We start from the raw sequence: 25,472 nt of genomic DNA on the forward strand, positions 1-25,472 counted from the left end.
GCCATCAAATAAGGATGAGATGTATAGTCTGGGGCTCAGTGGCTTGTTTAAAAATGGGGAGAGGAACAGAAAAAACTTTTTGCCAGAGCTTTGTTTGAGCCAACATTTGTGTGGTGTTATAGATAGGCAATTCATTACCCAGTCATAGAAGAACAGCAGACACTAAAAACAAACACCCCAAAACTACAGATTATAAACTAATAAATAACCTCCAAAATAATCTGCTCATAACTAACCACAGAATATATAAAATTTATTTGTCTTGAACACCCCAAAAGCTAGTTATAACCATCATAGTTTCTTGCTCAAAAGTAAAAAGAATCTTTTGAGGAATATGCTGCCAATTATGTTGTTTATTATTCATGGGAAACTTTTTTTGGAGCACTTTGCCAGTCTGAAGAAAAATTTTTTCACTCTGGTACAGAAGGGTGGAGTTCAGAAAATGGACCATTTTTGGATTACAGTGACATATTTTGATCCGATTAGATTCCTGAGAGGCATTCTTGTGTGCTGTGTGCCAGTGTCTAACCTGATGTGTGGGAGTATTTGCATTGCTGGATAAGAGCTACTAGGAGGGGCACGATGACTTTCATATGTACCTGTGGCCTCGATGTTGTCACAGCGAAGCTAAATTTCATGTATATGTATATCTCACTTGCTGCTAAATATGTCATGATGGCTTGCATGTGAGAGATGGTGATTTTAATGAGGATTGTGGCATATAGGCTGACCATCTTCCTGTCAGTACTTTTCAGTTTTGGGTGTTCTGGGATTTTTTTTCTTTTGTAAACTCCTTGTTTGTGAGCTTGCATTAGAAGGATTTTGAAATCTCTGGTGATAATTTAGGATGAAGATGGTAGCAAACAATCTTCCTTGAATAGATTTAGGTTTTTCAGAAATACTGCAGAGTTTTCAGAGCTGAGTATCACAATGCTGAAATACCAGCAACAGATTTGAGAGTCAAAGTATTTTGGTTTAAAAGAAACCATTTTTGTTGTGAGAGAATGTGCATATATGCCTTTGAATCACTTTTGCTTCCTCTTTCCTTTGTATTTATCTTCCTCTTTGTTGTGCTCGCTCTTCGTTTAAACAAATAATTTAAAGAGTTGTCATTACAGGGAAGTTTCTTGAACTTGCAAGTTGCTTCAGTACCAAAAGGGGTAGCAAATCTTGTGTAAAGGTGATTTAGCACCTTAGGAGTTGAAACACAGTTCCTCCATGTGCAGCCAGCACGGTTTTTCCTGACTTCTGTTGATACATTTAAGAAGGATATTAGTGCAGGATATAGAATGGTAACAAGTTTATTTTGTGAAATGGAATCCTAAATTATAGATGCTATGAGATCATCGTAACAGAAATCAATGACAACTTCATTATGTATTTGTGACCTGCAGGGCAATTAGGACAGCAATTCTGGAGACAAACTACATGTCTAACATCTTGAATTGAATTTACTTTTTCCTGTTAGGATAGTCATCCTGGAAAAATGAGAAGATAATAAGCAAGGTCAAGACTTTTCCTCCATCTTCCTTTGATCATCTTTGCCTATTACCTTTAAAATGTTGTGAAGAAACCAGGACCAGATTGCGCTTTTTTTTTTTTTTTTATCCATTTAGATGAAATAATAGGTCTTGCTAGGATGCAAGAATGATTTTTGCTTTATTCTAGCACCTTCACATTCCTTCATGTAAGCCTGTTTCTGTTACATGCTTGTGTGTACTGTGTGCTCTTTCAAGAGAGCAAGCATATGCAGAAAAACTTTTGAAGAAGAGAAGCAGAACATGCAAGCAGTTTAAAACCTATTTTATTAAAAACAGATTCATAAATACTCGGGTCCTTATGAACTTGCATTTGCAGAAAGCACCATGCAGATGACCTGCCACTGGTTCCTTTAGTTACATTTTTATTAAGTCTTATTCTTAACAATCACATGGGTTTCATGTGCATGGAAGTTGACTGGTGAAGGGAGAAGTGATAAATACAGTGATAAATGACAGCCCCTGGGGTTTGTGGTAGGAAATGGTGCTGCATCATTCTCATGTCTTAAAGCCTGTGTTGTTTCCTCAGTGTTTCCAAGGTTCCACATTTGGCTTTGTTGCAATCAGTGGCACATCATTTTGGCCAGCACTAATTATCAGAATGGGGTGTATGTATTGTTGGTAAGGATGAAATGAGTCACTGCCTACATTCTAGTGTTCCTCCTGGAAGTTGCCCAAATAAATTGCATTTTTAAGTGGCTATAAAATTTAGGTGCTTGAAGATTTCAAGGGAGAAACAGAGCTTGTGGGTTTCGTAGCATATTAAATAAACCTATTTGGTAGTTTCGGATATGTTTGTTGCTGTGGCTTGAAGGAAAACCAGCAGAGTAAAGGGCTCTACTAGGCAAGCTGGCAGATTTTGCTTCAACAGCTTAAAAATTCACTGTCTGTTGACATCTTGCTTTGTTCTGTAGGAGGTGAGTGCCCCACAGCAAAGGCAGAATTGAGCTGTTGTCTGTACTGCTCCTGCTTTCTCCAAAGAGATGGATCAGTGGCTCCGTGTGAGGACAATGCCTTCCTGAGCTGCTACAGCTAGAGCTGCCAAAGCAGGCTTTCCTCAATGGCAAGGAACATTTTCAGCTGGGACCTGATCCTGTCAAAAATCTCATTCCTGTGAAACATTTGCTTTACAGGAACAGCCTGAATGAGCAAGCAGGCTGACTGCATTTGAGTGTTGAGGCAGTCCTTCAGTCTGGGTCTGATCGTCCCTGAGGCCAGCTGGGGTAGTCTCCCACACTTTGATAAAGCAGTTTTCCTTCCACTGATGTAAAATATGGAAAAGGCACAATTGCTCAATAGATTTTGTAGGGCTGGCAGTGGTCCACAGCTCACAATGCACAGGTGTGCAGAATTTATCTGAAAGCAGAAAGCTCTTGATATGGCACTACCTATTTTGTTTTTTTCCAAGTAGAGGTATAAGGACTATTTCTTAGAGAAGCTGTTGAATGGTTTTTCACTCAACACCAGCTCTCAGGTGATTCCCTGCTGTAGCCTGTCCGTGTCGCCTGGAGAAGTAGCAACTGCTCAGCTCAGGTTTAGCAGCCAGGTTTCCATCCCTTGGTCCCTCACAGCTCTGTGTCCTAGTTAGCTTGCTGTCCTGCACAGTGTCCTGGTGCCACAGCTGGTGGCTTCCAGGTGTGTTCTTCATCTGCTCTGGACTAATGTACATGTGAGTAGGAGCTGTGAAGGCGTTTTAGGGAAAGGGTGCTCACAGGGGCAGCATGCCACGACCAGGGAAGGTGGACCTGCTAGCCCTGCCTTGCCTTTCCTGAGTGAGGTGCTCTGCCCTCTGATCTGAGGTGCTGCTCCATCTACTTCAGATGCCAGCATAAAAGTTAGCAGTTCTGCTGAATGTCTTCTAGCTTCACCCAGGGTTTTGTTCCCTGAAGATTTGTTTACAGTGTAAATTCCAGATTATAGTCCACTGAACAAGCTTTGTAATATCTGTCTGTTTTCGTAAATATTCCAAACCCAGAAGCTGAGCCCAGGGTTACAGGAATCCTACTGCTCAGCTCAACCAGGGGAAGAGTTATATATTGCTTCTGTCCCAGATAATGTCTGGAGGGTTTGGTTCACCTAGCCTATTCACCTACTGAATGGTAGCATCTTTTGCTTTCACAGACTGGTTTAAATCTCATCAGGTTAGGTGCCATCAATGCTAAAGAAGTTGAGGTGACACATAGTACAGTTGGGTTAGTGGCTGAAAGACTGAAGGCAGGAAAGGTTTCAACCAGAGCATGTCTGTTCCTTTAGGGCACCTCTCTTCTAAGTGATGTGATGAGTTAATGTGCATTGAGAGCTATTTTGCAGAAAACTTGTGGCCTTAATCTCAAGCGTTCACTAAGTGTGTAGGGCTGCCAAGCAGTGTTGTGGCTTTTGAGTATAATGCTTGTGGGTTGGAGGCAACCTCTGTCTTCTTTCCATCCCAGACGTTGGACATAACCTCTCAAAGATAGAGTGTCAACATCTTACTGCCTCTGGTGAAAAATTCACACCTGAAATATGGTGAAATTTATTGCTAGCATTACCTCGGCTGCAGGATTACCTCATGGCTCTGGTGTGCTTTTACTGGGGAAATCTGATCTCATGTTCTGCTGAGAAATCCCAGCAGTTTGATTTATCCCCTCAGTCTCTGTTCTGTTCTTTCTTTTCTCTGTTCCGTCGTTCTGTTTTGATCTTGTTCTTTTTTTTTTTTTACCTTGATGAATCCCATTTTTAACAAAATGTTATTCCCAGCACAGTTCCCTTGTCACTGACTCACTGTATGAATGGTTGTTTTTTTTCATGGGTGCTGAAAGTTTCTGTAAGCCCTTTGAGATTCCCCAGTGCACCCCAAGGAAGGCCACGTGTTAGGAGCGCTGCCCGAAGGCTGCTCCTGGTGCTCGGTGCTGCTCACCCATAGCACAACTCTAGGGCTTGTGGCATCCTGCATGGATGGGGTACTGACTGTTTGCTGGGTGCTTCTATCATCCAAGGGGATCTCCTGGGTGTCACAGTCAGCGTGTAAAGCTCCTTCGCTGGTGCACTGGGCGCTGGGAGCATCAGAGGCTGTGCAACAGTACGTTCCTAGTGGTGGTGGTGCTGAAGCTTGGCCTCTTTGCCTCCAGCAGGCACTAAGTGTGTTTAACAGCTGAAAGGCAGGTAGGACTTCGTCAGACACTTGCCATTGAGTAATGTCCCTGACGTCCCTGGAGAGGCACATACTCTTTGGATGTGAAGAGTGTCTGGGGGGTTTGCCTGGCGTTAGGGTTTTATACTTGGAAACTTTAACTGTGTTTGCAGTACTGGGAACTGCTCTGTGTTTCTGGTGACTTTGTCCAGCCCTATGGCCTTGAGCTAGAAGTTTGTCCTTTCATCTGTGGCTCCAGATATAGGAAGAGGACTTGGGATAACAGCAACAAAATGGATCAGTAATGGAGAGAAGCTTGTCCAAGGCATCTTGGAAGGAGCCTTTTTGAAAAGACCTGCTTTGCTTTTGAACATGTCAAGTGAAGGCTTAGTATGAAAAAAAAAAAAAAATTAAAACAAGATGTCAGTTCCCCAAATTAATTTTAATAGTGGTATAAAAGATACTCTGTGGGTGGGATGCAGCTTCCTACGTTTTGAATGGGTTGCAGATTGGGGTTTCCTTTTTCAGCTATAAAAATTACTTGAGCTGCATCGTTGCTTCACTGTATATATTAAAAGACAGAAGTTAACTAATTTGTAATACAGCCTTAGATATTGCTGGATGTGATACTGTTCTGTCTCTTCAACACCTAGTGACCCAGTGAAAGATGAAGCTGTTTCAAGCAATGACAATAATAGAAACAAAGGTTTACATATTTGCCTTACCTAATGTGGGCTTAAGATATTGTGATGAACATTCCACAGCATAAACTGTTACTTTGTTAAATATCTTCATTAATGGTTTTCACTTAAAAGGTGGGAGTGCAGTAGTGAAATTTGCTGATGACGCACCACGGGGGCATTACCAGTACAGCAGAAATATTGTACAGGAAAAACAGAATATGCTTGAGGTTTTCAGCAGTGGGAAGTGGAGGAAATTTAATAAAGTGCAGTGTCACGCACCTAAGGACATATTGTAGTTCTTGCTACAAACTCATCGGTTGGTCTTTTATTCCAGTGACACTCCAGAGATTCTCAGACTATTCCTGTTAGGCCTGCAGAGTGTGGTTTGGAAATGCATGTCCATCCTGACCATTTAAAATCACTATATGGGTAAAGACTGCTGAAAAGACAAATGTCATCCTAGGATGCTGAAATCCAGGATGCTTCCATTAAAGACAGAATATTTGATTCATGCAGTCAACTTTATAATCTCTCTCTTCTCTTTTTTTTTCTTCTTTTTATTATCCAGGTCAGCCAGTTCAGACAGCTCTATTCCAAAGTGATCAATGATAAGCATGATGATGTTATGGCAAAGTTTGGAGCAATCCTGGCACAAGGCATTTTGGATGCAGGTAATTCCCCAAACATTTAATGCAGTTTGGCTACAATAGCTGTGACAGCAAACTTCATTTGGGAGATGAGGTGCTGGCTTTATGCCTGTCATGTAATAGTAGCAAGAAATCTCAAAATTCAAGTTGTTCTAGCTAATGAAAGAAATAACCTCTGTTTTGTAGTTTCAGCTTCTACAGCATGCTTCTGTTAGGAGAGACTCAGCCCAGTTACTGGGGCAGAATTTATGTCCAGAAGTCTGGACAAATGTGTTTTGTTTTTTTTTTCTTCCCCTGTATGTCTGTTTTGTCAGTCTAAATGTTGATTTAATAGTATGATAGATTGTTTCTTTATTTTTCTAAGTAAGCACCTGTTCCAGAAATTCAGGAACCTTGTAGCATCCAGTCCTCATATTTTGCTTTTTCTGTTAAAACCTGACATAACCAGCTTTTTAAAAAAAAAAAAAAGTATTAAATATGGTTTAAATTACTCTTTCCTGATTATTAAGAGAGGGATTACTTAAAGAGGGAAGCACAGTTAACTGCACCAGTGTGACTTCAGAAGACTCAGGTTTGCAATATACTGCCTTTTGCTAGCGCAGGAAACACCATCTCGTGAGTGTTAGTGACTGCACGGGGAGCCAGGGGTCAGATTCTCAAAAGGCCTTAGCATTTCACAAGGGCTGAATTGCAGGGCCTATTACTGGAAGGCTTCTGTAAGCAAAGAGGACAGTGTTTTGGTTTGAATTTTTCCTTCTGCTGGAGTTAAGACTTGTGCAGTGCCATGTGTGTCAATAGTACACCCTTTCCAAGTTCCCAGACAGTTTCTCTCATCTGGTCTCTTGTGCTGTGGCCTTCTCTTGCCATCCACCTCCTTATTCCCTGTGGTAGGTACAAAGAAGCTGTTTTTCCCTGTACTCTTGAGACGAAGGTGAGCCCTGAAGTCACATAAGCAAAGGAGCCTTGTATGCTTGTCTCTGTGGCATTGCATAAGCAGAGCACCGTGCACTGTCATTACACAGTGTCTGTCTGGAATTACCACATCTCTAAGACTCATTGGAGAGGTAGCAGAACTTAAGATTGTCTGCACTTATCTGCATAGAAACATGCTTAAAAAGCTCTTTTCCTGGAGGGCACGTGGCAGTCAGGATACTCTGAACTGTGACTAGGTCTACTCAGAGAAAAAAAAGAAGGTGACGCCTGTTTCTATCTTTCTTACCTCCCAGGTACCCCTCATGGAGCTCAGTGAGAAATATTCTTGATTTGGGACTGTTAGAATATTTTGGTCTTTCTCATGCTCATACTGTGTGGCTGGGAAGCCAGAGCCCAGCTGGCTCAGAGGTTTTGCTCTCGGCAGTACAGACCTGCTTCGAATTCCAACCTTTAAGATTAAATCATAAAAATGATTTTAAAATGCAGCTAGAACCTTATTTGCTTTCTGTGTCACTGATGTATTTTATAATGACTTGGAAACCAGAAGCATCCAATTTTAATAAGCTACATGTGAATTTGTGCCAACTTTAACCTCTTTGTTTCTTGCTGAGCAGCTGGGGGAAGGCTGTGGACTACCCTTTCTTAACCTATTGCCACTTTCATTAGAGACTCTTAAAAGAATAAATCCTTTTTATCTTTCCCATACAACTACAAATGCTTATCTGAAACAATGAACTATAGAATTTAATTATTACTACCAGGAGGAAAAGGTTCTTTGTGTCATCTGCCACAGTCAGAGCAATTGAGTTTGGGTTTGTTTTTTTTTTTTTGTTAGGCTGTTTTTTGGGGGAGGTAAGGAGAAAAGTATAATTCTTTTCCAACGACAGGCTTTGATTAAAAGTGCAAGATTTCCAGTGCATGACTGGGAAATGGTGCACTGGAGGTGGGTTTTTTGCTCTGACAATGAGGCAGTCAGACTGGTGGTTTTGTGGAGGGAGCAGGAGTGCTGAAGTGAAAATGAAGAATTTTATTATTGTTTAATTCTTAGGCCCCAGAAGCTACACTTTTACTTTAATAAGAAAAACACTGACACTCTAGATTTAATCTTAGAGGGTTCCCCCAACCCCAAGCCTCTGAACTTTTATAGTGCTTCCCTTCATGTACAAACTTGTTCCAGGCTGATGACTCTCTTTATATGCTTGGAAAATCAATATGCTTTATTTTCTGGAGCATGTATTTGTAAATGTGAGCTACAAAAGGGCTATACTGAGCTAATTAGATGTCAGCAAATAACATGAAAACTATTTTTCCCTCTGGATTCTAAATATGTTCTCTGGTTCTTAATGCCCCATTTCTTGATCAGTGAGAAAAAGAGGAGCAGTAGTCATGGCAGAAATGTCCAAGTGTATTCCAGTATATCTGGAAAATCTCAATATTTAGGAAGAGTTTGGGTGGGGCCAGCAGTACAATGGGTCGGGGACAAGAGTGTAGCAGTGAGCAGTGCAGACTGAAGTCAGAGAAGCTGTTGACACCCTGATGGTGAACATACTGGATTCCCCATGGTTTGGAGACATTTATAATGAGTGATGGAAAAGAAAGTCTCATCCAAATGAGAGGGAAGAGCTGCCTACCTCCTCATTGCTGTCTCTCCAAATGTAACACCTCATCTGAGACACACATTTTGGATGTCAAAGACTTTAGTACAAAAAATAAACTCAGCATAAGGTTTTCTCTCTTCTGTGTTGAATTTGGTGCTACTGTTTCCCACCTTTCTCCTGCCTGTCCCTGTTCATGAGCTCTTTATGTAAAGTTGGGTCTGACTCCTTGGTAGTTAGCAAAAAAGCCATTATCCTGTGGTAAAGTTTCTGTCTGTTAGATTAGAGCTTTGTGTTTCATTGCCAGTGTGAATCAGATCACTGACACGTAGTGAAATCAACTCTGCCAGGGTTTTCGTGGCTCATCCTGTGAGATTTTGAGTTTTCTGGGCTGCTGCTAACAGTTTAGGTCTTCGTTCACCACAGAAATGAAGTTGATTATAAGTCTTTGCTGATAAAGAAACAGTATAATATTGTTTAAGAACATAATGTCACCTAGGCCAAGGTTGCAAACTAATTTCCAAGGTCCACAAAGCTGCTTTATCTACTGACTGTTGTGTTGGTGTGTTGGCCTGGGCTACCTTGCCCCCAGAGTATTACTAAGTGCCACCATGGCTAGGCAGAGTGAGTTCATTGAAGTATATAAATCATTTGTATCTGCTTGCTGCATTCTCCCTTTGATTAACTGGCATTAAATGTGAGCCAGCAAATGCTCATAGCCTTTAGAACAGCCACTTTAATTCCAGCAAACCTCGCCACAGTGGCAGTGTGAATTCTGATTGTACTACCCAAGGAGCCCTGAAAATTTTTCTTGTGTGTTTTTTGCATTTTTTTTCTAGGCATCATGTCACAGCTTTCATCCAGCCAGCCAAAGATCTGGGAAGTGTTCCCTTCCAGGCTCTCAGGGCTGCTCCTTAATCATGAAGATTAATCACAGTTGTGCAATATCAAGTCTCCCCACCTTTCCTGCTCCCTGCCAAACCATGGGAGCGAGGGTGGGTTGTGTGTGGGTGTAAAACAGCAGAAAGAAGTAGCATGACAGCATCTTTTGAATATGAAATCTGTTACTCATCCAGGAAATTCCAGAGATTGGATAACAGAATTCTGAAGGTTAAAATAAATTCTGAAAATTCAAGTCCGAAAGTTTGATGAAGTCTCGTTAAGCTGCATGTGCACCATTCATTGAGTTGCTTGATCCAGATTATTGACCTGGCCCTTATATGGTCATGCAGTGAAGAAAAGTTCAAAGTGAAGATGGAGAAAATCAGAAATTTGAGAGTGCAGTGTTTGACAAGTTCAAGGATAGCACAAGACCTTAGGCAGTCCCTCCCTAGTGCTATGGTAAGGGCAAGAGATTGGCGTTGGAGGGAAGCAATGAGGAAAAAAATGAGAAGCAGAGCAGACCTAGCAGTAGTAAAAGATGAGACCATAACGTTGCCTTTCTTCAAAGAGGCAGCTGGAAGGAGTTCTCAAAGTCAAACAGCAGGAGATTTGTTGCTACCACAAAATGAAAAGCAAGAAGACAGTATGTATGCAGAGCATCCTACAGGAGGGCATCAGAATCCTCCCATCTTCCACTGCTTCTCCTGACAGATGCCTAAAATGAGATTATTGTGCCATTCAGGGCTTTCATGAGTTTTAGCAGCAAAAATTCATGTTACTTACCTTTAAAACTCGGACAGCTCCATTGCTGCCTGGCCCTGTCGAGCTAGCTGTTTCTGTGGGACAGGGGAATGCTACTCTGGTTTGGGATTTTCAGCTACAAAGTGTCACAGGTTTGCAACCAGTAGTTCATATTTTAACAAAATTAACTGCCCTGCACATGGTCTTCTCAGTGGTAATGGACTTGCCCGGCGCCCTGTTCAACTCAATTCACTGTGTTCATCAGAAGAATGAAGATCAGATTAACACTTTCTCACTTTGTTTGCAAGCCAAATCTTCCAATTTAGTTTTTAACTGGATGTTTCTGCACTACATCAACATGTGGAGTTGTTTTGGTCTCTGCCTTCCAAGTACAAAGCTAGGACTTGGCTGTCTGGCAGAGATGTAATTTTGCTGCAAAGACTGCAAGAGCTTGTCTCTTTGCTGCTTAGATTGATAACCTCTAGAAGCAACTTCTGAAGCTGCTGCTGTTTACATTTTTTTCTGCTGAGATGGTGTAGGATAAAAATGTAGGCATATTTCTTCTGAATAACTGATAGTTCAGGGAGGCAGCCACGGAATTAAAAGTTTGTGTGCACTGCTTTATGTGCACTGGTTTTCTTGTGAGTCTTGGCTCGTGGATCATTTATATGCTATGTTTTAGAACTGCTTATGGCAAAGGTTTGCCTTTTTCTGCCTTTCTCCCAACCGTCTGTGGTGTACTTTCCTTTAGCCTGTTTCCTGGCAAAATGAGTGTGGAAGGGTTGTGTCTGGGTAATATCTCACAGATAAGCAGTTTGGCTGTTGGGCTGCCTGTTTGCCTGTGTAAGCTGAGATTCCAGCGAAGGAGGGAAGGGTGTTCCTGAGCATTGTGGCCTGGCTTGTGCTGTGTAGCCCCCTTCACAGCAGCTCGTTTCGAGATACGTTGTGTGGGTGTCTTCGTGGAGTCCCCAGAACTCAGCATTCATTCCCTTATTTCATTTATGATTCCTTGCAGGGGGCCATAACGTAACTATTTCACTGCAGTCAAGGACAGGACATACTCACATGCCTTCTGTGGTGGGGGTTCTGGTCTTCACCCAGTTCTGGTTCTGGTTTCCCCTGTCACACTTCTTGTCACTGGCTTTCACCCCAACCTGTGTCATCGGCCTTAACAAGGATCTTAAGGTATGTAACAAGCAGAGAGAAGTGGTGCTGATAGCTGCTTGGAAGTGGTCTCGAGGGGGGGGGGGTGTGTGGATTTATTGGTTTTCTTTGCATTTTTCCAGCTTGCTTGTGCCAGAAAAGGCACTAACTGGAAGAAGTCTGAAAGCAGTCTTCAATTGCAAAGCTGGTGGTGGGAATAGGGACAAGAAAAATGTAGGCAGCAGATTTTTGACCCATTTACTTCAAAGCAGCGTACAAAGAAGGGAACTGTGGGCTGAGACCGCCCCATTATCACTCCAGAAGGTCAAGGGTTGGATTTGTTTGGTGTTTGGGGTTTTTTTTTTAAATATTTTGCCCCCCTGCCTTCCCAAATAAATTATGTGATATTCTCCCCTAGGAAAGCTAGCAGTGGGAAAGCAGGATTTGTTTGGATTCCCTGGGGAGTAAACATTAAACCAGGCAGTCATGGGTACTGCACTTTTCTTACGCATCTGTTCTTGCCAGCTGGTCAGCTGGGGTATGGGCTCTGCAAGCTGTATACCATGCTGGGTCTCCAGTGCTGAAGAACTGAGCTAGTAACTTCCACAGAAAAGCTTCTGAATGTGGCAGCGCAGGGGTGTGCAGCCCCCTCCTGTCATTGCTGCAGGCTTATTCTGTGAGCACAGAGTATGCACAGGGCTGGGCTGCTCTTCACAGTCCATCTGTGGGACTGACCCAGCTTGCTGGGTTGCAGCCCCTGGACCAGAACCTTGTGGCTCTGGGTTGCTCTTCTTCACCTATCTCAGACTGAGCATGAAGTCAATCTACACAGTCCTGTCACTCCAGCTTCCCAGGAGCTGCATTGCTGCTTGTCTCTGCACGTCCCCAGCAGCTTTTTGGCTGCTTGGCTCTACTGCCATTTTGACTCCCTCTCCACATCTCTTAGAGTTTACAGAGAGACCAAACACCTATAGATGAGGTTATGTTGTAACTTGGCTTGTGTGCTAAAGCCAGCTACAGACTGGATGTATGTTATGGGCTGCACCACACCCATCTTGCTTCCTCAGAGCAGTGCCTGGTCTGTTCTTGCTCCATGATGTGTCATAAAGGAAGAGAGTTGAGATGCTGCAGAAATTAATTCATTTTAAGAATTGGGCTGACTGTGAAAAGATACTTTCTGCCCTTGCTTAGGTAGCTGAGAGTAAGAGAGTGTGTGATATTGGTAACCCACCCCCAAAATGCACTGTCCTTTTTTAAGAGGTGAATGTCAGGCAGTGCTTGGCTTGCCCTGGCGTGCATTGGCAGAGCAGATCTTCACTTAGATCTTAAACCAATTTTGTGTTATACAAGCAGGCACAGCAACGACATCAAAACCACAGAGGCTTCGAAACAATGAAAACAAAGCATGGTGTGAATAGCATGGAGTGTATGGAGAAGGCTAGGAGAGCTTGCCAGAGTCAAATTATAGAATAATTAAATAACATTGTTCTAGTTGAACTGTTGCCACTGATAACAGCTTCTCAGCTTCCGGAGGGGGAGAAGGGGAAGCTTGTATTCTTTGGAGGATCTGTTTGTCTCTGCTGGAAGGAAAATGAAGCTAAAGTAATTATTCTGCTGTGGATTTTTTTTCCCCTGCTTTTCTCATCTCTAACAATTCTTTCAACTGTTTGTTTTAGATGCCAAAAGTTCAGTACAAGTCCAACTGTAAGCCGTCCACATTTGCCTACCCTCCACCTCTTGAGGTACCAAAGGAAAAGGAGAAAGAAAAGGTATTTGGGCTACCTTTCTGCATTGCAAAGAGTCACCTCTTGTCCCTCCTACTATAAACATTGACTTTGGTGGCACTAGCGGGGAATCTAAAGACTGAAAGAAAAATTGGCAGGCACTGTTGCCTCTGAAAGAGAATTCGAGCTATTTTTTCCTGCTGTGCCTGCGACTGTTGCTGATCATGGCACACAAATGCTGTGCTACCGGGTTGCTGGAACCTTCCTTGTCTCCAGTGATCAAACAGAAGCATTAGTTCAAAAAACTGCTTTCCATGCAGTGTTTTTTATTGCTGTACTGATCTGTATGTGTGTATCATCTTTGTGCAGCAGCTGGCAGAGCAGGGCCCTTGTCTGTGACTCGGGCTCCAGAGTTCCACTGCAATACAAACATTGAGAATATTAGTTGGGGGCTTCTCAGATAGTCCCATGTGGGTGGACAGAAGTGTACCTTGTCTCAGGGCAGTGGCCCACAGGCTAGAATGATAGCTGTCAGGCCCATGGATTGCACAGAGTGAGTGTGGGACTGAGAGTACCTAGGTATTGAAAAGGAAGGGACGAGACGTGGGGGATGACAAGCAGGACAGTAGCGGAAGCAATTTGTCTCCTGGCGCAGGGTGGTAGAAGCTGTTGAGCAGACCACAGCAGCAGGCAGAACAGCCCTTGGGGAGCAATTGCAGCAGTGGAGACCTCGGGCATGTCATGCTGATGAATCTCATTGCGTGAAAACTGTAAAACATTTTACCAGAATTGAATGCTGGGCAGGACAGATTTCCGAGCCGCCAAGGAACCCAGAGATGAACTCTGGTGACAGGCAAAGCTCAGAGTGACTTTCTTGCCTTTGGAAAAGGATGGGACTTGAACAAATTCTTTCTCTTTTAAACTTCCCTGGCCAAAATTAAAATGTGTCAAGAGCCTCACTAGCAATGTGACAAATGCAGTTTCTCCCTGTCCCTCCCAGAAAATTACTGCCTTACAGAGGCGCTTGCTGTGGACAGGGAGATGTGCTGAATTCTTGTATTTGAGGTTTTTTTCTGGGTACTTTCTGGCTCAGGAGTGCCAAAGCCTCCTGAGGGCTCATCCGTAGGGCAATTTGCATATCTATTTCAATAGGAAATGTCTGTCTGCTTAGAACAGTGGAACAGCTTTAGGTTATTCTAAAGATGACATGTACATACACGATATAGTATATACATGTACTATATATGCATTTCTTTACCTTGAAGACTCTGGCAATGAGTTTTCCTGTAACAAGAATTCTGTTTGTGGCTCAGTTAAATAAAGAAACCTCTCATATTGAGACCCAGACAGTAATGGCTAATCTCTAAATTGGGAAGTTTGCTCCCTTTCTGCATATGTGGCTGGACCCAGCCTACATTCATGGCATTTTATTTTTTGTGTCCCATCTGTGCTATTTATTTGCTTTGGCAATGGTGTATTTGCCTCTTAAACAGAGCAGTGGGTAGGAAGTGGAATTGATCTTACACCTGCTCTCAGGACAGACCTAACACCGATTTCCCTTTGTTCCCCTGCCTGGGGAGCTGAAGCACAGCGTACGGTGTTGCAGTCATGCTGAATGCCTCCTCTGTTGACATATCCAGGTTTCTACTGCTGTGCTGTCCATCACTGCAAAAGCCAAGAAGAAGGAAAAGGAGAAGGAGAAAGAGAAGAAGGAAGAGGAGAAGATGGAAGTGGTGGGTGCAAACGTTGAAACTTATATTTCTGCTTTTCCCTCTTATAAATGTGGAAGGTGTTGTGGATGCTGGCACCCACTGAATACTGTCCCCCCCTGCCACTTCTTAGTTCTGAGCAAAGCAGTAACACATTTCAGTGTCCTGAATACACTGGTTAGCATTTTTACACTCTCTTTCTCTCTGTCTCTCTGCTGTTAAAGGTAAGAGGTGGCAAGAATCCATTATTTATGAGAAATAAGTCATCTTCAATATTAAGTAACTGACTTCCTTAAAGGCAGAAGCATATTTGACAGATTTATGTGCCTTTAACTGCATGAACTTTTTGTGCATTATTTTATTGCCTGCTGTTTCTAGACAAAGGGAATTTTATCTCTTATCCATGTACTTTTCTTATTAATATGGAAAAAGTTTTAATAACTTCATGTCCTTGGTACTCTGGCCTTTTAAAAAGAACTCAGTGTTGTAGCAATTGCTTGATGGTGTCTAATTCTGTGAAGCGCACTGAAGAATTTAAACTTTCTGGGTTTGCACATGCTTACCCCTCCCCCTTTCTGGAACATTCGCCTTCTGGCCAGCAGCTTCTTGTGTGTTTTGCCCATCTGTCAATGTCAAACATTTATTCACACCCACCTCAGGTCCACTTGAGTTTTGAGCAAGGCTCCATACACTGCTCAGTAGCTATGGTGATTACTTTAGTCCTCTGATGATTTCTTTCAGCTCATAGATCTGACACTGATACTTGTCATTGTCATCTGTGAATAGCGTGTCATCCTGGAGCAAGCTGAGGCATAAAGAAATGGCTGGATAATGAATTCTTGGCGGTTGCTGTAATTTGGAAAACATTTGGCAGCTAAAATTCTTGCTGTACCCTGACAAAGGACCCTTCCTTTTGTGCTCTTCTAACAGATGCAAGTACGCCAAGAACAACTGTAAGCTGAAAATGAGTTACTCTGACAAGCTCAGTAGAAACCTTTCTGATTCCACTTTAACATCTATGTGGAAAAAGCGATGTGGTCACAGAATTTTTAGCTCTTTAATTTTAAAAAGAAACACACAATTGGTATGTGAAGGGAATGTGGCTAAGGTCAAGGGTGTATGTGTAAAAAATAACCTTCTAAGACCTACTTAAATGTGGCCATTTTTTAGGCACTTAACTTCATACAGTTGGCCTAGGAAATTAATCTTCTCATGCATGCAAGGTAGAATCTCTCAGTTTTTGTCTTTTTGCTCCTTTATTAAAGTTTTCTTCCTGCCAAACATTGCCTTTTCTTTGAATGCATAGCACTATACACTAAGCAAAATCTGCTGAACAGATCCTTGTTTCATCTAAAATCCCTACAACTCAGTTAAGTACAGGTGTCAAGAGGAAGCAGTGTGTTAGAAAGCATTCATGTGTTGTGTCTCCGTGTGTGTACGCTTCGGACATCTGAAAAGTTTTCTTGGCAGACTCAGGCAGAAAAACAAGGATAGTAAAAAGGGAGCTTGCTGCCACCTGCTGTGTTTGAGTCAAGTGTTTTGCCACTGTCCTAATGTTTTAGAGGTATAATTGCTTTCCTGTTTTTCTCTTATGCCTGTTCTATGACTAGTAATCCATAGCTTCCAAGAGCCCTGCACAGCAAGAAGCAGTCACTGTGCCAGGGAGAGTCCTGTCTGCTGTTACAGGATGTGCCATCTGTTTGATGGTGTTTTCCTGATCGTTTCCTATTGGCTCTTTCCATGTTTTCTGCAGTCTTTTTTGTTTGCAACTCGCATATTCCCAAGCAAGAGGGAAAACATGATCCATGTTGTTAAGTATGTAAAGGATGCTGTATTTTTTTCCTTCTGAGTTTTTGCCTCCAGCTGCTGAGTCACTGCTGAAGGAGGGCTTAGGTGCAGTTCCCTAGGGAGTCATTGAGGTCAGAACATTTTGGCTGAGCTGCTGTCACTACCAGTAGTGTGAAATGTCAGTGACAGCTTTATAAAAAAATAGAAGGGCAGCTTATGGCACTTTTCATGTGCTCAGTAATGATATTAAAGAATCTTCACTTGTGAACAAGAAGTGGTGAGTGAATTTACAGAAGTATTAGAAAGGGAAGACAGAAGTAAACTGTTCCACCTCTTGTTAAACGTACTTTCTCCTGCAGTTGAGGATGAGGTGTCACCTTAATGAGAGCATGATCCATGAGCATTGCCTGTGCCAGCTGATAGTTACGTGTTACCTTGTTCCTCAGCAGAAGAGTGGTTTCCCACCACACTCTGGAATTGCTGCCTGGTTGTGCTTTACCCTCTTGGGCTGTGAAATTGTTGGGAGACACTGGTAACATCATGTTGGCGTTCTCCTCCCTCTCTGCAGGATGAGACTGAAAAGAAGGATGAAAAAGAAAAGAAAAAAGAGCCTGAACCCAACTTCCAGCTTCTGGACAACCCAGCCAGAGTCATGCCTGCTCAGCTCAAAGTTCTCACTATGACGGAGAGCTGCAGATACCAACCTTTCAAACCAGTAAGTGCCACCTTCCTGGTCCCTGTGCTTGACAGTGTTCCTAGTGCTGGGATGGTGCCTAAGAATGCTCAAGTTCTGGGTGTACATGAGAATGCCACTCACAGCTGGTGCATTGCTGAGATGTGTTACAAAGATCTGCAACTTCATTTTTGTATTTGCTTTTTGCATCCCCCTCTCCAAATGATTACATACAGTTTTAGCTGGAAAGCCAGAGCCACTGCAAACCTTTCCATCATGCTATGCTGCTTTATTTTTCTTTCTTCTTCTATATAAAACCAAACACTGCATGTGGAAAACAGACAGACATACTCTGTGTATTAAAGACATTGCTGGGGACATGGAGACTAAGCCGTGATCTTTTCAGTGGGCTGAGAAGTTGTACAGGCTCATTGTCAAAGCAGTGAAATACATTAGGACTTGTGCTGGAGCTTCATTATCCTGCAGTGGGATTTATACCTAAGTTGTGGGGTTTTTTTTATTAAACAGGTTTCCTGTTCAGTTACATCTGACCTTAGAAAAGTGCCTTCATCTGCTGTTAACATTGAGAAGAGATAGCATGTGATTGTCAGGTGGAGAATGAAAAGGATCTTTAAGCATTAAGTCCAAGGGGTAACTAACTTGTCTGTGAGATGCTCTAATATATTACACAGCTAATAAGCTTGCTCCTGACATCCCGTGTCAAATTCTTCTGGCCTTTGTTCAAGAGATAACACCCTTGACTTCCCCTTTTGTAGGATAATCCATGAGAGAATGGTGTTCAGAAGTAATATTTTTTTCAGGAAGATAGTCATGTTTTTACTAAATGGGTTTCCTGGAATTTCATCAGCACATTGGAATTCTATGTGCATTGTCCCCTTTTGAAATGTCTCTTTCAGCAAAGCTGTGGAAGGGTTTTTTAGTTTCTACCCTTTAAAAAGAGGAGGTGACCCAACTGGTATTTGTATTGGGAACGTGTGCTATGTGGTCCAGTAAATATCCACTCATGCAGCTGAAATGTGTTGATGTGTACATCAACATATGTAGATGTTTGCTTCAGTTTCAAAGGAAGCCAAGTCCTTGGTGAGGGGACTGCAGTTTCCTGCCTTCAATGCCCATAAATAGGTTTTGAAGAGAACAGAACAGTGCATTTTTTTTTGCTGAGATTAGGGTATGTAACCAAGGAGGCTCTCAAAACAGAGCTGCTCTGAACCTTCGCTCTGCTTTGGGGAATGCCAGAGCAAAAGGGCTCTTTGAAAGGCTGTTTATAGCCTGGAATCCTTCTGTGGTCAAAGCCCTGATCCCAGCCAGGGGAGATGCAGCACTGCCTCTTTGCACCTTGTCTTTCAGTCCTGGAGACACACAGATTTCCTTCACCCTGCCAGGATGTTTGGTTGTGATCTTTGTAATTAATTCCCCTTTGTCTTTGCGAGGCTCTGCTAATAGGATTCCTCAGTTGGTGGAAGCTGGTGATCAGATTAGTTTGTGTTTCAGATAGCCTCCTGGGAGGTGGCTACACAGAGAGGCTTCTCTACGCTTTGATGCCTGAAAAGATGAGCCTTATAAAGCAATTACGGTTCAATTAGTTTTCATGTGGAAAGCCCCAGACTGGAACTGAGGTAAAGCTGTGAATCCAGATGCCATTTTCTATCAGACTGAGACTTAGATAGTAGAAATACAAAAAGGTAGCCTGGACAGGCTTTGTCTGTTCCATCCACCGTATCAGGCAGGGATCTGGGTGAGTGTCAGACACTTTGTTCTCTGTGGCTCATTCCTGCTCAGGGGTCTCGTATGGCCTAGGATAAACACTCTGTCCACAGACTATGGCCTAGGATAAACGTTCTGTCCACAAACACTCCACTACGAAGCAGAAGGAAGCTGCTCTAATGCTCACTGCACTTGTCTTGCAGCTTTCCATTGGAGGCATCATCATTCTGAAGGACACCAGTGAGGATATGGAGGAGCTGGTTGAACCTGTGGCAGCTCACGGTCCGAAGATTGAGGAAGAGGAGCAGGAACCTGAACCACCAGAGCCCTTCGAGTACATTGATGATTAAGGCCTGAGGTACAGTGTAGTGTGCAGAGTCACCTTTATTATTCCAAATGAAGGAAATACCACTTTGGATCAACTGAAGCGGTTACCAGCACTCTTGTTTTAGCTCTCTAATGGCTTTTGTGCCACATTCAGAAATATGTGCTGTCCCAGTTTGAAGAGTTTGACAACAGTAAAAGAGAAGTCCATCTTCTGGATCAGGCCTGACCCAGTCATACCGGATCTGGTCTCTCATCTCACAGGCTTGGCTACTCTTGAATATAGCCTCACTGGGCAGAGTTAGAGCAGTGCAGTGCATGGGGTCACAGGCAACGGCTGACCTGGGAATAATCAACTCATAAAAGAGGTCCCAGAGGGGCAAGTGGTTTATTTAACAAATAAACCACTTGACATCTGCTTGACCTTAGGAGTGGTCAAAAGAGAACTGTTACTCTGCTTTCTGAGATTTTCTTGTCTTCTCAGCTGTTTATAGCAGAACACTCCAGTCGTGGGCTCCGTGGTGCTCTCTGAGCCCAACATAATGATACTTGCAGACCTGTTCCAGGCAATGATGGAGGCAGTTCTCAGATTCCTTAGTCAAAATGCCTGAACTGATGTGCAAGTTTCTCACTGAGAGGCAGAAACCCGGTTGCTTTATTTCCAAATATGGGCTGGCATGTCCCAGTGCTCCCAAGAGCAAAGATTATGCACTTGAATTGGTGGATGGGCGGGAAAACAAACTTCTTGCTGAAAACTGTAAATGTTGCATCAATGGCAGGCTTGGGTGAGTGTGTGGGGACAACCATGAGAAGCCTTAGCTGAATATGTTTCTCTTTCCCCCTCCTCCAGGGTCATGTTCTCTGAAGAAGATACTATGATTGATATCAGACAGACAGACAGACATGAAGACCTTCCTATCAAGATCCGCTGTTCAGTGCATGCAGCCCCAACCTGTGCTGAGCTAAAGTTGATAGTCCGTGTTTTATGGCTGAAGAACAGATATATGCTATTTAGTGTACTCTTTCACAAAACCTTGTTTTCAAATAAATATATTAAAAACTCTTGACAGAAAACTTATGCTTAAAAAAAAAAAAGGCCTAACAACCTTGTTTTCTGCTCATCCCAAATGTTACAAACTAGACCCAAGTCATGCATCTTCCTCCAGCAAAGCTTGACAGATTCTGCTCCTCTGTAGAGTCATTGGAATTTGTGCACATCTCTGCTTTCTCTAGCACCCATTTAGGCTGAGCAAGGTCACCAGCTCCAGGCTGATGCTACAGAGAGGGCAGGTCTCTCCTTTCCAGCAGCTGTCCAGATGGGGTCTACTTCCAGCTTACCTCTGTTATACAGACTTGGCACTGATCTTTCCCCTTGCTCATCCTGGTGTTTGTATGACAGCATGGGGCTAACAGAAGGGCTCTGGGTGTTAGTGGTGGGGAAATGAGGGCATGTTTCTCTCCATTTCACAGAATTCCTTTTTTTTCCCCTGCATGCTTTCACTAAATGTGAGCGTAAGAGCTGCTCTGAGCAGGCAGCTAGAAATACATTACAGGGCTCGATGGGGTGAATCCAGGCCTGCAGGTTGTTGCACTGATGTGCTTCATTAGCCAAGGGAGGATTTACAGTCGGAGGCAGGGAATGAGAGGTGGTCAGAAGGAAGGAATGCTGCTGCACTGCCCTTGCCCAGCTGGTCCTCCACCTGTTGGGCTGTAACTCTTCAAAGGGTGTGTCACCAGCGAGCCCACGACTGCGCTTCTGGTCAGCTGGAAGCCAAATGCTGGGTAGAGCTCCATCATTTAAAACAGCACTTAAACAGAAGGAGGTTTTTGTTGTATGTATGTCGGGAATATTTTGGTCTATGTGAACATACCACCAGCTTGTGCATTGGTAATAATGGAAGACAAATCTTCCAAGTAGTGTCTGGGAGCTTTCACAACAGATGATTCATTTTGGTGAACGCTACTATAGGAATAGAATAGTCTACCTTTGTTCTCTGCAAAGGTTAAGCAGTGCAGAGCAGAGGATGGGACTGAAAGCAAATTTTGAGTCCTAGGCTTCAGTCAGAAGTCCCTGAAGTTGAAATGTTGTCTCAGTAAGGGTGATGGTCAGAGCTCGCAGTTCTCCACGTGATCCAGATCTGCACGCCCATGGAGCAGAGCCAAGAGTGAACCTGAAGTGGCTACAGACAATGTTACTGTCAGTAAAACTGGAAACAAATAAGGAATCACTGCTCCAGTCCCGTGGCCCTTCAAAGGGAGACTGGATGTTGTGGTATAAATAATGTACATTGTGTGAGTTTGCTGTAATCCCTCTCCTTTGAATGGGTACCTGTATCCCCTACTCCTGCATGTTCTACTGATGCCAACCAGTGTGGTGTGTGGTGGTTTTCAGGTAATTTGTTAGTAGTACCTTGTGTCATCTTACAAAATATTGTGTAGAGGGGAAGAGGATGGGAGGAGGGAAAAAACCTCACTTCAGATCATTCAGCAACCTGCCAGACAGCCTGCCACTGCTGGGAGATTTCTGGAGCAGGGAATAGCCAGCTCAGAAAGACCTGAAGTCTATACTGGTGTCTTGGCCAAGCTCTGAACAGTTTGCTCCTATCTACAGGACTTTTTGCCAACCCTTTCATGCTGAAGAGATGTTTCGGGGGGGCAGTGTGTTCCTGGCACTTGCTCCAGGCCTGGTGCTCCGTGTGGCTGTGTAAATCTGAACACACAGGGCCGTTCCCACTGAGCCATGTACTGCCTGGGGCACCACACAGGAGACCTGGTTCTTGTGCTAAATGGTTTTCTTGTGCCTGTAACACCACTCCTGCCTCTGGCGGCGAGGTTTCCTAAAGCTCCCTTGGCATGAGCAAATGTAAAAACCTCAGGTAGCCCTGAACTAATTTCTGAGCTGCTACTCTGGGGCAGTGGTAAGATTACACTGGGCAGGCAGATTAATTAAAGGAGCTGTTGGTCGCTTGGGAAGAAAAAGGTCACTGTGTGCCAGGCAGGGGACGCATCTGGCAATCGGCCTGTCCTTGCTTCTCCAGCTCTGACGCTTGCTGTGTTTTTTCTCCATGTGTAAACATACATGGGAACTGTGTGGTTTAGGATTTAAGTACGCATGCAGAAAAGCATCTACTGTCTTGACTTTTTCCTATGGCTGCTCCATATTTTCCTGCTTGGGAGGATGTCCTGAACAGGAGTTATTGGGAGAGGAGCTGGAGGAGCCTTGAGCTGGAGGTGCTGGGTACAAGGCAAAGCAAATGGGTTAGCAGTGTGGAGAAGAGGTGATGGCCACACCACAAATCTGAGTTGCTGAGCAGGAAGGGGCAGCTCGGTGGGATAGTGCTTGAGAGAAGACATGCTGCTCCCCTGGGTAGAGCAACCATGAAGAGTGTTTTCTAGCAAGTGCAAGCTGACCTTTCGCTGGACGGCTTGTTGGTTCCTCATGCATCTGGTGTCAGTAGATGGAGTTTTGATGTGGGGACTTGCCCAGCTGAGTTCTTCAGTTGGTGCCTGCTCTGCTGCAGAGCACCCATGTTCTTCCCGGCTTCCTGCGCGGTGGGCAGCCCATCAGGTCCCTGTGCTCAGGCCCCAGGACATTCATAAGGGATAAACCTCTTCCACCTACACTGCAGCTTAGGTGGGTGCTGGTCCTGTGCCCTGCTGAGACGTGGTTAGCTTGGGCTGGTCTCGCTCAGGGGGCACAGCTTGAAAGACTCCAGGCAGCACAAGGACAAGTGGTCCTCCTATGGGGTGTTCTAGAGGTTTTGTGGTACAAAACAATGCATCCTGACTATAGAATGATCCAATACATGCAATTAATATCTTTTTTTCTGGCCTCTATGTATTTCTTCAGTTTACTAATCAGACGGCTGAGGATGCTGCTCTGTGGCTGTCTGAGGTGTTGCACAACACTTGGCTGAGGTGCTGAGCTTTGCTCGATTGCCAAGGTACCATTTGGGAAATTTGGAAAGGGTCAACCTGTGACTTTGTAAAGAAAATAAAAAATTAAAATTAAAAATACAAAGAGGTTGTAACAACTCTCCAGGAGAGTTCAAGTAAACCTCTAGGAAGAGTCTAGAAATGTTCTGGAGATACAGTCAAAAACATGTAGAAAGATTATAAAAAAATTCCAGGGAATGGGCAGGAAACCCCCAGAAATCCTCTGGGAAGGTTCTAGGAAACCTCCAAGGAGGCTCTGGAAAGCCTCCTGGGCTGGATCCTGCCCTCTTGCTATGGTGTCTGCCTTAGGGACAGCTGGGGCTGGTAATTGTGGGACCGGCGCAGTGCTGTGCTTGGGGGATGGAGGCCACTGCTGGCTTTCTGAACTCCACTTTGGAGAAGGCATGGTGGGAACCTGGAAAGCTTTGCTGCTGTTTTAAGTAACCTCATTTAGCCAGTGACTCATTAGCGCAGCTTTCTTAGGAAATGCTGCTCTCTTGGTCCTGTCTGGGGATGCTTCAAAGAGACCCACCTCTGGGGTGATTGCCAGGGGCTAATTGGACCTAATGCTCTTGGGTTTAACCAGAGGGAGGGGCTGAGGTGACGGGAAGCATGCTCTATCCCTCCTGACTAATGGGCCTCACCCCCTTAACCCTGGTGAGAAATAAATCACTGCAAAAGCATTCTGCTTCTGACAGGTCCCAGAGGCCCTCCAGGAGGTCCTGAACACGTCCTCAGCATCCCCTTTCCGCTCATTAACTTGAGTACAAGCCCCCTGCTTGTGACTGCTGTGGACCAAAGTGGGGATAGAGATGTTGGAGGTGAAGATTGCACGGCAAAAGGTCTTTGAGGAAGGGGCTGACAAACCCCTGGCATTGCTCCTCTGCCCCAGCAAGCACTCGGTGTTCCCGTCATCTCCCCATCGCAGCGGTGCCGCCCACCCTATCTCTCCCCTCCCTTCCAGGGCCAGGCGAAGCTCTTCCTCCTCAATGCTCAACTCGAAGGTTGGGCACCGCTGATAACGATGGTAGTGTTGGCCATTTATCTCCTTGTATCCTGGAACATCCCCCACCCCTGCCCCTGCCATACCTCAGCCTGCCCTGGGTTTTCTCCTGCTGCTCTTGGCGTTGGTGATGGGTTGGGTTTTCAGCAGGGCTGTGGAAGGCTTGTGGTATTTGCTTGCAACCTCTGATGGGACTAGTCTGAAGGCCTTCACCCAAGGGTGCTGATAATTCCCCAGGGTGCCTTCATGTGGAATCAAGTCTCTTTGATCCCTCAGTGAAGAAAGCTGGTTTTGGGAGACCCAGTTCAACACTATTTCTCCAGTACTGGTGGGATTGGGCTGGCCTGTGCGCTTTGCCTTGTGAAGAGAAGCCGCCCCAGCCTCCACTGCTGGGTTCCAGCTCAGGACTGGCTTGACTTGGCCTCTGAAATCCTGCCATGTATAGGCAAGTGGTCCAGTTGGCAGCATCCCAGGTCTGCAGTTTTGTTCTGAGATCTGTACTCCAGTTCCTGGCACTGGCTGCACAACTAAAGCTCTGGATTTTTGCTTAGAAGAAATACTGGTATTGATGAGCCATTGGTGTCTCTTCCAGCACGTGGGGAAATCAATGTTACTCATGTACTGCAGAGGGATTGCTTGAGGCAAATCTTTTTCTGCCCAGGTCCTTTGGAGACCAACTAATCAGAGGTCCTGGAGACCATAACCCCAGATATCCCAGCCCTGTGCATGTGATGTGATGGACCCTGCTGCCTGACATCCATGTGCATGTGTGTGTTTAAGCAACATGGATGTCTGCTTTATGTTCTTTGTGTTTGCAAAGCATGTGCAGAAAAATGGATGGTGGAGGTTCTATATCATAAGGGACCAAGTGAAGTGGGTCCTGGCGAGCAGGGCAGGGTGCATGGGGGGATACTCTGAGGCTTGCTGCCCACTGCCTTGGTGCAGGGCTGGCCAAGGGGAAGGGCAGTCGTTTGGTGGCAACAGCATCTCTGGCCAAGGATATAAATAGCTGCTCTGGTGACCCAGGGAAGAACTGTTGCACAGGCGAGGTTAATTGTCAGCAGAAATTATGGAGACACTGTTCCTCCAAAGATAACCTGTAAGGGATGAAGCATGGAGCAATTTTTTCCCCTTCAGAGTGAAGGAAAAAGACCTGAAATATTGGTGCAGCGTCTTTGTTCTCAGCTTTCGGCTGACTCTCCCATTTAATTGTTTTTCTCCTTTCTGTGTCAATGAGAACCAAGATGGATTAACTTTTTGCTTCCCCACCATGTCCTCCCAGAGGAGAAGCTGGGATAGCTCCTGTAGGGTTGGGCAAA

At 44.3% G+C, this 25,472-nt stretch overlaps 1 protein-coding gene across 1 annotated transcript in view; it reads left to right on the top strand.

Moving 5' to 3' along the window:
* Positions 1 to 20,276, top strand: part of PSMD1 (proteasome (prosome, macropain) 26S subunit, non-ATPase, 1) — a gene marked incomplete at its 5' end in the record, with an annotated part of 68,839 nt that extends 48,563 nt beyond the window's left edge. Inside the window, 7 exons of the mRNA XM_008938761.1 lie at positions 5,899 to 6,001; positions 11,144 to 11,313; positions 12,948 to 13,040; positions 14,636 to 14,728; positions 17,061 to 17,207; positions 19,094 to 19,248; positions 20,065 to 20,276. Of these exons, the coding sequence (XP_008937009.1) occupies positions 5,899 to 6,001; positions 11,144 to 11,313; positions 12,948 to 13,040; positions 14,636 to 14,728; positions 17,061 to 17,207; positions 19,094 to 19,240 (753 nt within the window). The remainder of the gene's footprint in view (positions 1 to 5,898; positions 6,002 to 11,143; positions 11,314 to 12,947; positions 13,041 to 14,635; positions 14,729 to 17,060; positions 17,208 to 19,093; positions 19,249 to 20,064) is intronic.
* Between the last annotated feature and the right edge of the window lie 5,196 nt (positions 20,277 to 25,472).

The sequence above is a fragment of the Merops nubicus genome, unplaced genomic scaffold (assembly GCF_000691845.1).
Source record: "Merops nubicus isolate BGI_N331 unplaced genomic scaffold, ASM69184v1 scaffold14354, whole genome shotgun sequence".
Lineage (NCBI taxonomy): Eukaryota > Metazoa > Chordata > Aves > Coraciiformes > Meropidae > Merops > Merops nubicus.